At 41.2% G+C, this 13,367-nt stretch overlaps 2 protein-coding genes across 2 annotated transcripts; both read left to right on the forward strand.

Annotated features, from left to right (window-relative positions):
• Positions 1–1,827: 1,827 nt before the first annotated feature.
• On the forward strand, positions 1,828–2,622 carry LOC130877073 (keratin-associated protein 9-3-like). The gene has a single exon (XM_057773980.1). The coding sequence runs from the start codon at positions 1,828–1,830 to the stop codon at positions 2,620–2,622; it is 795 nt and encodes a 264-aa protein (XP_057629963.1).
• Positions 2,623–11,860: 9,238 nt separating this feature from the next.
• Positions 11,861–13,153, forward strand: LOC130877074 (keratin-associated protein 9-1-like). The gene has a single exon (XM_057773981.1). The coding sequence runs from the start codon at positions 11,861–11,863 to the stop codon at positions 13,151–13,153; it is 1,293 nt and encodes a 430-aa protein (XP_057629964.1).
• The last annotated feature ends 214 nt before the right edge of the window (positions 13,154–13,367 follow it).

A 13,367-nucleotide genomic window follows, 5' to 3' on the forward strand; every position in this document is an offset into this window, starting at 1 on the left:
TGTAGGTACACCTTAAAATGATTTTATTTAAATACATTTATAGGTTTGCAAAATTAGGTGCCATTTCAACTTATTTTAACCCATTATTGCACAAAAAAAGGCAATAGGGGAAGAAAATAAAGATAGTACCTCAAAGTGAGATAGAAAGACAGAAGGACAGAAGGAAGGCAGAAGGAATAAGACAAAAAGGCAGGGAAAGAACACTGACCTAAGAGCATTGAATCTGCTGTCTATTGGCAGTTCCCTGCTGGCTCAGGTTGCCTTGGTTGAACCATTGTATAATAGAAATCTCAACACGATCCTCCTGGTTAAAGACTTGGGACTGGAGAAATCAGAACGTACACACACAGACACATAAACACACACACACACACTTTGATATCTTCTCACTCTATTGTATTTCCACATCACCTGTCCTCTAGTCTACCCTGATATGGAATATACTGTGCCAGATATCTTTATCCCAAGTGCCTTTGAGACACGCCAGTGGAGGAACTGGTAAAGAAACAGATGCCTTGGCTCATCTGACGTGAGAATTTTGTGTGTGAAAGAACAGACACTGAACCAGTCCATCACTATGACTGTAACACCACGAGCAGGGACTTCATCAGCTAAGGACTGTTGGCGATACTCCTTACACTATGTGAAGATGTGTCATTGTGGTTGGTTTATAAAGACCTGAAAGGCAAGTAGCTAGGCAGAAATGTGCAGGGCAGTACTTCTGGGTAGAGATGTCTAAGGGAAGAAGAAAGGCAATAGCGTGAGCTTGACGCAGAGGAAGCAGGACATGCTTGCAGGAGGAGAGAAGGGTCATGGGCCATGTGACAGCACTTAGATTAATAGAAATGTATGAATTTAACGTGTAAGATCTAGTTATAAACAAGCCTAAGCTAAGATCAAGCGTTCATAATGAAGAAAAAGTCTCTTTGTTGTTTGTTGTTTTTGTTTATCATTTTTTATTTTTTGTTTTTGTTGTGAACAGGCAGCCTTATCTGGGTCCAGCGGCAACCCAGACCATAAATAATTTCTCTGGACCAGAGTGGAAGTGGGGAAATAAAGGCACAACTCACATGGCTTTATCGGGAGGGAGATTCTCCATGATCCCTCATGAAATCCTGACTGCATGTCCTGAAAAATTTCTCCTCATTTATTCTCCAAACAACCTTTATACCAAAACATGAACTGAGGGGGAAATTCATTAGCATTCTGTTTACTATGACTGCTCTGTCATTTCTTCCCGGTCAGTATGCTAGCTCAGTCAGGTAGATTGAATTAGCACCTCTATTCAAGCATTCCCCAAATTACATAGAAGGAACAAAACAACATCCTGACCCTTTGTCAGGTTAGCGACAGCATGTCTAAAAGGTATGTAACGACTTCAACTATGGCTTGAGAGCCTGGTTGCCATATCATAAAGAAATATGGGCCTACAAAACCCAAAGAAAAGTCCACCTACAAAGGAGAGACAAATGTAGACAGACACACTCACTGTCCATCCCAAGATGGCAAGGGCTGCCACATGACCAGGTGATGACCAAGGACACAGTGAGACTGGTTGTACCATACCCTTCCCTTTATTGAAAGTATTCCTACGAGTTATTCTGGAGGAAGAATCAGATTAAACTTTTCAATAATGCATAGCATTGCGAAGCACTTTCTTATGAAACATATACTAAATATGGAAATGGGGTAAACAACATCAAGGAAAAGTCCTCTGATTGGTTCAAACCTTGAAGGCCTGTCATATAAAAGGTCCAGGATGCAAGAGCTCTCCATATTGTAGAAAACTCACCTGTTGACAGAAACTGTCCAATCACTCCTGACACCATGACTAACTCCTGCTGCTCTCCTTGCTGCCAGCCTTCTTGCTGCACTACTGCCTGCTGTATGCCAGCGTGTGTGACCAGCTGCTGCTGTCCACCCTGCTGCCAACCCAACTGCTGTGAAACCACCTGTTGCAAGACCACCTGTTGTAAGCCTACCTGTGTGACCAGCTGCTGCCAGGCCTGCTACCAGCCCAGCTGTTGTAAAACCACATGCTGCAAGACCACCTGCTGTAAGCCAACCCGTGTGACCAGCTACTGTTGTCCACCCTGCTGCCAGCCCAGCTGCTGTGAAACTACCTGCTGCAAGACCACCTGCTGTAAGCCAACCTGTGTGACCAGCTGCTGCTGCCCACCCTGCTGTCAGCCCAGCTGCTGTAAAACCATCTGCTGCAAGACCACTAGCTGTAAGCCAACCTGTGTGACCAGCTGCTGTCCACCTTGCTGCCAGCCCAGCTGCTGTGAAACCACCTGCTGCAAGACCACCTGCTGTAAGCCAACCTGTGTGGCCAGCTGCTGCTGCCCACCCTGCTGTCAGCCCAGCTGCTGTAAAACCATCTGCTGCAAGACCACTAGCTGTAAGCCAACCTGTGTGACCAGCTGCTGTCCACCTTGCTGCCAGCTCAGCTGCTGTGAAACCACCTGCTGCAAGACCACCTGTTGTAAGCCAACCTGTGCAACCAGCTGTTGCTGCACACCCTGCTGCCAACCCAGCTATTGTGAAATCTGCTACTGCTGGCCTTGCTGCTGTGAGCCCTGCTGCTGCCAGCCCTGCTGCTGTGAAACCACCTGTTGCTAGACCACCTGATATAAACCAATTCATGAGACACTGTGGGCCCTCTAGTCCTGCTGCTGTGAGTCCAGTTGCTGCCAGGGCTACTGCTCATCAACTTTCCAACTGAACAATGCCCAGACAACTGTCCTGTGTCACATCAGTCTTGCCATGTGGGCAGAAGCTCCCATCATCCTATGAGGTTATGAGCACTTTGGTAGCCTGTCAGTCACCTTGATGGAATGCAAGTTCACCCACTCTCACTCTCCTTTCTCTCTATATGGAGCCCTGCTGAAGCTTCTCCTCCGAGCCCAGATCTTCATCTTTCCCTCTGGAGAACTGAGAAAGACATTTTAAATTATCAAAAATGTATGGGAACCTAATAAACTATGGACTGTATTCATTCCATGTTGTCAGTCATCATTACACTTTGATAAATTACTTGATAGTAAGTAGAGTGTTGTGCTCCAAAGACTTTATTGTGCAATATAATGAACTCTCTCTCTCTCCCTCCCTCTCTCTCTCTCTCTCTCTCTCTCTCTCTCTCTCTCTCTCTCTCTCTCTGTTTCTCTCTCTCTCTTCTCTCTCTCACTTGAGCACACAGTGTTGTTAAAATCCCTTTCCAGCAGGGAACATAAACAGCATCTACCCCTCCTAAGGTCCCACCCACAAACCAAAGCAGAGTCCCACAAACGTTATCTCTGAGGAGCCAATGAGTTTATTTGTTTTCCTTTCACAGCATAGATGATGGGTTGCTTATAGCCTCCCTGAAAAGGCTACAATGGAATGCCTTTATATAGTAAGGAATAGAACTTTCCCAAAGCTGCATCGATAAAGATCCATCTCTAGTCTTCTCTAGACCCTCCCCAAGACCACCCACAGTTGGAGCAGAGATGCATGCAACTGGTGGTAGGGGATAGCTGGATACTCTGACATAGGACTCCTGATGCTCCCACCTCCCTGTGAGGGATGTAAACAGTAACTAAGTCCTGCTGGACTGATCTTTTACAAAGGGCCACAGCTCCAAGATGGCACTTGTTTGGTTCAGAGGACAGTACTGTGCCACACACATGAACATGCATGCACGTGCGTGCACACGTACACACACGCACACAAACACACTTAACCCAATAACTTCTTTCATCTCTGGAATAATTGGAAGTTAACAGGCAATGGTTACCAGCTCCATATATCTCTTATCCCATCCCCTTGAAAACTTTCCCTATGGCACTTATCCCAAGCCCTGGAAAAACCTTCCTGTGGTTTTGTTCCCTGACTCTGACTCAGAAACCTATTTGAATGAAATTGCACAGCCCTGGTTTTTCTGTTGTGCTTTTTCATCCATTTACTGCTGATGAGTGTTTGCATTGTTTGTACATCTTGACTATTGTTACCAGAATGAGCATAAACAGAGGAGTGCTACTACTTCAGCTCTTCCTGTTACTGACCTGGGGTGACCTGCAAAAATAGTTTGCCATTCTCTTGAGCAAGAAAACCCACCAATACCTGCAATTCAAGAGCTTCAAATGGACACCCATGAAACTGACTGGTGATAAGACGTGACACTGGTAAATGTGGCTATGTCAAACACTGGAGATTGACCTGATGTCATTGATCTATAGAGAATAGTACATTTCTGCTGTTCAGGCTTAAAAATAAAAAGAGTAATGTTAATCTCAAGTAATTCCATGTAGATTCTCAGCTCATGAACAAACTGCATAAGATAGGCCATGGTACTTACTAAGTTCACAGTTGAAATTACTTGACATTCTCCCTTAAAAAGAAATATCATGAACCCCTCCCCCACCTTGCTGGGGTTTTGTCTGGCTTGATCTTAGGTACATCTTACAAACAGGAAAAGTTGGTTTTCTTTATGGATGAGGGTGCTGAGACCCTACCTATGCTCCAGTATGTGACCACTCTCTGGCACATGCAAGCAACACCAAATGGTTTCAACGGGTATTAAATTTTAACAACTTGCCGGGCGGTGGTGGCGCACGCCTTTAATCCCAGCACTTGGGAGGCAGAGGCAGGCGGATCTCTGTGAGTTCGAGACCAGCCTGGTCTACAGAGCTAGTTCCAGGACAGGCTCCAAAGCCACAGAGAAACCCTGTCTCGAAAAACCAAAAAAAAAAAGAAAAAAAAAATTTAACAACTTACTAAACACTAAGTTTGATAAAAGAAAAAAGTAGATGAGTAATAATTACCTGTATAAAAACAACAATAAAGTTCAAAGCCCCTATTCACTGTCTAAACTCATCTTTCTCCATTTATCTTCATAATGACCTCATTCTTAGTTTGCATGGGAACTGATTTACCAATCACTACTCCCCTATTTTCCTTGGCTCTAGAAAAGAACAATTTTTTTACAGTGCTTCATGGGTTGTTTTCTTGTCAGTCAGCATTGAGAATGGTGTCAGGTATGCATAGTGGAATATGTATCAAGATATGAACAAATACAATGACTGTGATGGATGAGGAGAAGGCAAAAGACTACCAGGCATTGGGCAGATGGAGGCTTCCTGTTGAGATTGTGGGGGTGGGAAAAAAGAAATTAAGGAAAGAAGGAAGGGAAAAAGGGAAGGAGGGACAAAGGATGGGCAGGATAGATGGAGGGAAGGAGAGACAGAGAGAGAGAAGGGAGAAAAAAGGAAGGAGGGTGTTTCCAGTTTGTGTTATCTAATAAAACATTAAATATGTTTCTCATATAGCCTTTATTATTTTGAAATAAGGCCTACCTATTCCTAATTCCTCTAGGATTTCTGTTATTAAAACATGTTGAACTTCATCAAATGACTCTTCTGTACTTTTCAGAATTATCATGATATTTATAGCATTAAGGCTAGTCATATGATGAATTACACTTATTTGTTTGCATTTGAACCAATCTTGCATTCCTTGAATGAAATCTACCTGGTCTTGGTTGTTATTGTTATTGATGATGTTGTTTTTGAGAAAGGGTCTCACTAGATAGACCAGTCTGACCAAAATTCACTATGATCCTACTACATCTGCCTCCCAAGTACTGGGAATAAAGGCATGTGCCACCATGCCTTGCTAAACCTGCTTATAAATGATATATGATGTTTTCAACATAATCTAGAGTTCAGTTTGCAGGGGAAGAGGCATTAGGGCCAGCGTATTGTGTTTGTGATCTTGGAAAATAGATCTATCATTTTCTTTTACATTGTACCTCTCTGGGTTACATATCAGGATAGTACTGGTTTCATGGGATGAATTTGGTACCGTTTCTTCCCTTTTAAGTTCATAAAAGTTCAAAAGATATTGCTTCAAGGTAGTTCCTGGGATCTGATAACATTCGGGAGTACCTATGTTCTGATTTTTCTTTGTGAGAAGATCTTTAATTACTGCATCAATCTCATTATTCATTTTGGAACTGTGCTATCTTTATTTTAGTAAATTTATCCATTATGTCTAAATTTTCGAGATTTGAGGGAAATAGTTAATGCAGTATGTAGTAATGATATGTATTTCACAGGGGTCTACAGTAACTTCTCCTTTCTTTTATTTGACATTCACATTCTTCATTTTATTAATTGGGCACATGTTTATCAATCTTGTTGATCTTTGCAAGGAACCAGCTCTTTGTTGGTTGATTGTTCTTTTAGTCTCTAGCTCATTAATTTCTGCACTACTTTTTGTTATTACTTGCTAAATACTAAGCTTTAGATTAGCTACTGGTTGTTTTCCTAGGGTGTAAAGGTGCATCATTAGGTTGTCTATTTAAGACTTCTCTGAAGTTTTGTGTGTGGGAACACTTGTAGCTGTAACTTTTGTGAATGCTTTAAATATTTCCCAGAAGAGGTGATATCCTGTACATTGATTCTCATTTGAGTCTAAGAAATTTTGATTTCTTCCCTATTTCTTCAATGACCCACCTCTTCACTCAAAAGCAAGCCTTTCAGTCTCTAATTATTCATGAAGTTTCTGTGCACACTCTTGCTATTGGTTTCTCCTTTTATTCCACTGCACAATGGAAGGATACAAGACATTGTCTCTTTTGTGTATCTATTAACACTTGCTTTATAAATTATGATGTGACAAATGTTTGGAAAGATTACATTAGCTGATGAAAAGAATGTAAATTCCTTATGTGTGGAGTGATTCTGAATGTATCTATTAAGTCCAGTTGACACATGGTTGAATTGAACCATAAAGCTTCTTTGCTGAGGTTTACTCTGATATTCTATGATTTTGTGATAAAATATGAGACTGGGGCTCTAAATTCTCCAAATCATCATTGTATTGAAAACATTTTCTGTTAAACCTGGAATGAAACAATCTCTACTCTTGTTGTGTATTGTGCTTAGTCTCAGGTAGTGCAGCAAGACAAGAGATAGATAGCAAAGGGACAGCAATAACTAATCAAAACACTAAATATACAGAGCAAAAAGAGAATATTAAGAGCTGCAAAGGAAAAAGGCCAAGTAACATATAAAGGTAGACCTATTAGAATTACACTTGAATTCTCATTGGAGACAGTGAAAGCCAGAAGATCATGATCAAGCATTATGCAGACATTACAAGACCATGGATGCCAGCCCAGACTAATATACCCAGAGCAAAGTTTTCAATCACCATAGAAGGACAAAACAAGATACTCCATGACAAACCAGATTTAACCAGTACCTAGCCACAAACCTAGTCCTACACAAAATACTAGAAGGAAAACTCCAACTCAAGGAAGTTGGCTACACCAACAAAAACACAGACAATTGATGGTCTCATAGCAGCAAATCCCAAAGAAGGAGGAAACATACAAATTAACATCACCAACAATGAAAACTAAATTAGCAGTAGATAGCAATCATTGATAATTAATATCCCTTAATGTAAAAGGACTCAACTTACCTATAAAAAGGCACAGGCTAACAGATTGGATACAAAAACAGAATCCATCCTTCTTCTGCATACAAGAAACACATCTCAACCTCAAAGACAGACATTGTCTAAGTGTAAAGGTTTGGGAAAAATATACCAATCAAATGGACCTAAGAAACAAGCTGGCATAGCTATCCTAATATCTAACAAAATAGACTTCAAGCTAAAATTCGTCAAAAGAGACAAAGAAGGTCATTTCATATTAGTCACAGAAAAAACTCATCAAAGGAAATTTCAATACTGAACATCTATGCCCCAAATACAAGGGTACCCTCATATGTAAAAGAAACACTTCGGAAGCTTAAATCATACATTAAACCCTACACACTAATAGTGGGATCCTCAACATTCCCCTCTCAACACTGGACAGGTCAGTCAGACAAAAAAAACTGAAGAGAGAAATAAGAGTACTAAGAGATGATATGACTCAAATGGACTTAACAGACAGCTATAGAATATTCCATCCAAACAGAAAAGAATATATCTTCTTCTCAGCACCTCATGGAACCTTCTCAAAAATTGGCACATACTTGGTAACAAAACAAACCTCAACAAATAAAAAAAACTTTTGAATAACCCAATGTACCCTATCAGATCACCATGGTTTAAAACTAGAAGTCAACAGCAATACTAATTCCAGAAAACCCACAAACACATGGAAATTAAACAATGCTCACCTGAATAATCAATGGGTCAAGGAAGAAATAAAGGGAGAAATTAAAGACTTCCTAAAATTCAATGAAAATGACCACACAACATACCCAAATTTATGGGACACAATGAAAGCAGTGTTAAGACAAATTTCATAGCACTAAATGCCTACATAAAGAAGCTGGAAAAATCCCACATTAGTAAATTAACAGAACATTTGAAAACTTTAGAACAAAAAGAAGCAAACTCACCCAAAAGAACTAGATGGCAGGAAATAGTCAAAGTGAGAGCTGAAATCAACAAAATAGAAACAAAGAAAAACAAAGAAAACAATACAAAGAATCAATGTGATAAAGAGTTGGTTCTATGAGGCTACAATTACCCTGATACCAAAACCACAGAAAGACATTACTAAGAAAGAGAATTACAAACCAATCTCACTCATGAACATTGTTGCAAAAATACTAAATAAAATACTGGCAAATCGAATTCAAGAACACATCAGAACCATCATCCACCATGATCAAGCAGAGATGCAGGGATGGTTCAACATACAAAAATCTGTCAACATAATCCACCATATAAACAAGCTGAAGAAATAAAAACCACATGATTATCTCATTAGATGCCGAAAAAGCTTTTCACAAAATACAACATCCTTTCATGATAAAGGTCTTGGAGAGAGCAGAGATACAAGGAACATACCTAAAAAAATAAAGGTAATAAATAGCAAGCCAACAGCCAACATCAAACTAAATGGAGAGAAGCTCCCAGTGATCCCACTGAAATCAGGAACAAGACAAGGTTGGCCACTCTCTCCATATCTATTCAATATAGTTCTTGATGTCCTAGCTAGAGCAATAGGACACCAAAAGGAGATCAAGGGTGTTATCCAAGGTTTTCTGTCCTGCCCGGTTTCCACAGTAATTAAGTCCCAAAGAAATCAAACAGAAGTCTACATTAATCATAAACTGATTGGCCCACTATCTCAGGCTTTTTATTAACTCTTATAACTTATATTAACCTATTATTCTTGTCTATGTTAGCCATGTGGCTCAGTACATTATTCAGCAAGACAGTCATATCTTGCTTCTTCTGAGTCTGGGTCATGACTGCATACTAGGATTTCCTTCTTCTCAGAATTCTCCAGTTCTCATTGACCCTCCTCTATTTCCTGTCTGGTTGTCCCTCCTATACTTCCTACCTGCTACTGGCCAATCAGTGTTTATTTAAAATATAATTGACAGAATATAGACCATTGTTCACACCACAAGGGGAGACAAATCAGAAAAGAAGTCAAACACTCACTATTTGCTGATGATATGATAGTCTGGGATAAGCAATCCCAAAAAATTCTACCAAGGAACTTCTACAACTCATAAACACCTTCAGTAATATAGCAGAATATAAGATTAACTCAAAAAAATTAGTAGCCCTCCTGTACACAGATGATAAAGGGGCAGAGAAACACCACCCTTCACAATAGCCACAAACAGCATAAAATATCTGGGAGTAACTCTAACCAAACAAGTGGAAGACTTATATGACAAGAACTTTAAATCTTTGAAGAAAGAAATTGAAGACACAAGAAAATGAAAACATCTCCCATGTTCTTGGGTAAAATTAGCATAGTGAAAATGGCAATCTTACCAAAAGCAATCTACTGATTCAATGTAATGCCCAGCAAAATTCTTCACAAACCTCAAAAGAACAGTACTCAACTTCATATGGAAAAGCAAAAACAAAAAAAACAAAAAAACAAAACAAAAAAAAAAAACAACCCAGGATAGCCAAAACAATCCTGTGCAATAAAAGAACTTCTGGAGGCATCACAATCCCTGATTTCAAACTCTACTACAGAGCTACAGTACTGAAAACAGCCTGGTATTGGCATAAGAACAGACAGGAGGACCAATGAAACCAAATAGAAGACCCAGATATTAATCCGCACCTTCGAACACCTGATTTTTGACAAGGAAGCAAAAATATCAAATGGAAAAAAGCATATTTAACAAATGGTACTGGTATGACTGGATATCAACATGTAGAAGAATGAAAACAGACCCATATCCATCACCAGGCACAAAACTCAAGTCCAAATGGATCAAAGACCTCAACATAAAGCCAGTCATACAGAACCTTATAGAAGAGAAAGTGGGAAGTACATTTGAATGCACTGGAACAGGAGACCACCTCCCAAATATAGCCCCAACAGCAAAGACACTGAGAGAAAAAAAAATAATAAATAGGACCTTCGGAAACTGAAAGCTTCTGTAAAGCAAAGGATATGGTCAACAAGACAAAACGGCAACCTACAGAATGGGAAAAGATCTTTACTAACCCCTCATCAGACATAGGTCTGATCTCCAAAATATACAAAGAACTCAAGAAATTGGACACCAAAGAACACATAATCCAATAAAAAATGGAGTACAGACCTAAACAGAGAATTCTCAACAGAGGAATCTAAAATGGCTGAAAGACACTTTAACATCCTTAGTCATCATAGAAATGCAAATCAAAACAATTCTGAGATTCCATCTTACACCTGTAAGAATGGCCAAGATCAAAAACACTGATGACAACTTATGCTGGGGAGGTTGTGGGGAAAAGGGAATGCTTCTGCATTGCTCATGGGAATGCAAGCTGGAAAAACCCCTTTGGAAGTGAGTGTTGTGATTTCTCAGAAAATTAGGAAACAACCTTCCTCAAGACCCAGTAATACCACTTTTGGGTATATATTCAGAGGATGATCAATTGTGCCGTAAGGACATGTGCTCAACTATGCTTGTAGCAGCTTTGTCATAGCCAGGACCTGGAAACAGCCTAAATGCCCCTTGACTAAAGAATGGATACAGAAAATGTAGTACATTTACACAATGGAGTACTACACAGCAGAAAAAAATAAATCTTGAATTTTGCAGGAAAATATATGGAACTAGGAAACATCATTTTGAGTGAGGTAACTGAAACACAAAACTACAAATATCACATGTACTCACTCATAAGTGGTTTTTAAACATAAAGCAAAGAAAATCAGCCTACAAGCCACAATCCCAGAGAACTTAGACAACAATGAGGACACTAAGAGAGACTTACATAGATCTAATCTACATGGCAAGTATAAAAAAGCAAGATCTCCTGAGTAAATTGGGAGCATGGGGGCATTCGGGGAGGACTGAAGGAGAGAGGGGAAAGGCAGGGAGGGGAGCAGAGAAAAATGTAGAGCGCAATATTAATCAATAAAAAGTATTATGCTCAGTGACTGTTACCATATTTTTCCAGAGGAGAAAGAGTAAATACTAAAAATCTGATAGATCACATGCTTTTGGACACTAGTTATCACAGGACAGAAAGCTCCAGGTGTTTACATGGTGCAACACATTTCATAGTCACTCTGCTTCTTATCTCAAACTGTGAAGAAATTAAACTATAGTGAGGGTCTTATTTCTATAAAATGAAAAATAAGTGTTCCTGTGAGTTATTCTGGAAGAAGAGTCATATTAAACTGTTTAATGATACATAGCATTGAGAAGCACTTCCTCATGGAACAGGTATTGAATATGGAAATGGTGTAAACAACATCAAAGAAAATCCTGCTGATTGGTTCAAACCTTGAAGACCTGACATATAAAAGGTCCAGAATGCAAGAACTCTCCATATTGTAGAAAACTCACCTCTTAACAGAAACCCTCCAGCTATATCTGACACCATGCCCAAATCCTGCTGTTCCTCTTGCAGCCAGCCTTCCTGCTGCAGGTCCACCTGCAGTAAATCAACTAGCGTGACCAGATGCTGCCAGCCCTGCTGCCAGCCAAGCTGCTGTGAAACTACCTGTTGCAAGACTACCTGCTGTAAGCCAACATGTGTAGCCAGCTGCTGTAGCACACCCAGCTGCTGTAAAACGACTTGCCACAAGAACACCTACTGTAAGCCAACCTGTGTAACCAGCTCCAGCTGCACACCCAGCTGCTGTAAAACCAGCTGCTGCAAGAGCACCTGCTGTAAGCCAACCTGTGTAACCAGCTGCAGCTGCACACCCAGCTGCTGTGAAACCAGCTGCTGTGAGAGCACCTGCTGTAAGCCAACCTGTGTAACCAGCTGCAGCTGCACACCCAGCTGCTGTAAAACCAGCTGCTGCGAGAGCACCTGCTGTAAGCCAACCTGTGTAACCAGCTGCAGCTGCACACCCAGCTGCTGTAAAACCAGCTGCTGCGAGAGCACCTGCTGTAAGCCAACCTGTGTAACCAGCTGCAGCTGCACACCCAGCTGCTGTAAAACCAGCTGCTGCGAGAGCACCTGCTGTAAGCCAACCTGTGTAACCAGCTGCAGCTGCACACCCAGCTGCTGTGAAACCAGCTGCTGTGAGAGCACCTGCTGCAAGCCAACCTGTGAAACCAGCTGCAGCTGCACACCCAGCTGCTGTGAAACCAGCTGCTGTGAGAGCACCTGCTGCAAGCCAACCTGTGAAACCAGCTGCAGCTGCACACCCAACTGCTGTAAAACCACCTGCTGTGAGAGCACCTGCTGTGATCCAACCTGTGTAAGCAGCTGCAGCTGCACACCCAGTTGTTGTGAAACCAGCTGCTGCAAGAGCACCTGCTGTAAGCCAACCTGTGTAACCAGCTGCAGCTGCACACCCAGCTGCTGTAAAACCACCTGCTGCAAGAGCATCTGCTGTAAGCCAACCTGTGTAACCAGCTGCAGCTGCACACCCAGCTGCTGTAAAACCACCTGCTGCAAGAGCATCTGCTGTAAGCCAACCTGTGTAACCAGCTGCTGCACACCCACCTGCTGTAAAACCACCTATTGCAAGAGCACCTGCTGCAAGCCAACCTATGTAACCAGCTGCTACTGCACACCCAGCTGCTGTAAAACCACCTGCTGTAAGCCAACCTGTGTAACCAGCTGTTGCTGTACACCCAGCTGCTGTAAAACCACCTGCTGCAAGACCACCAACTGTAAGCTGTTGACCGAGGTTTTCTACCCTGCCCGGTTCCCATAATCATAAGTCCCAAAGAAATCACACAGAGGTCTACATTAGCTATAAACTAATTGGCCCATTAGCTCAGGCTTCTTAATAACTCTTATCACTTATATTAGCCTATTATTCTAGTATATGTTAGCCACATGGCTCTGTACCTTTTTTCAACAAAGCAGTCACATCTTGTTTCTGTGTTTGAGGTGGGACTGCTGAGGATTGCTTCTTCCCAGAATTC

Source organism: Chionomys nivalis, chromosome 7 (assembly GCF_950005125.1).
Source record: "Chionomys nivalis chromosome 7, mChiNiv1.1, whole genome shotgun sequence".
Classification (NCBI taxonomy): domain Eukaryota; kingdom Metazoa; phylum Chordata; class Mammalia; order Rodentia; family Cricetidae; genus Chionomys; species Chionomys nivalis.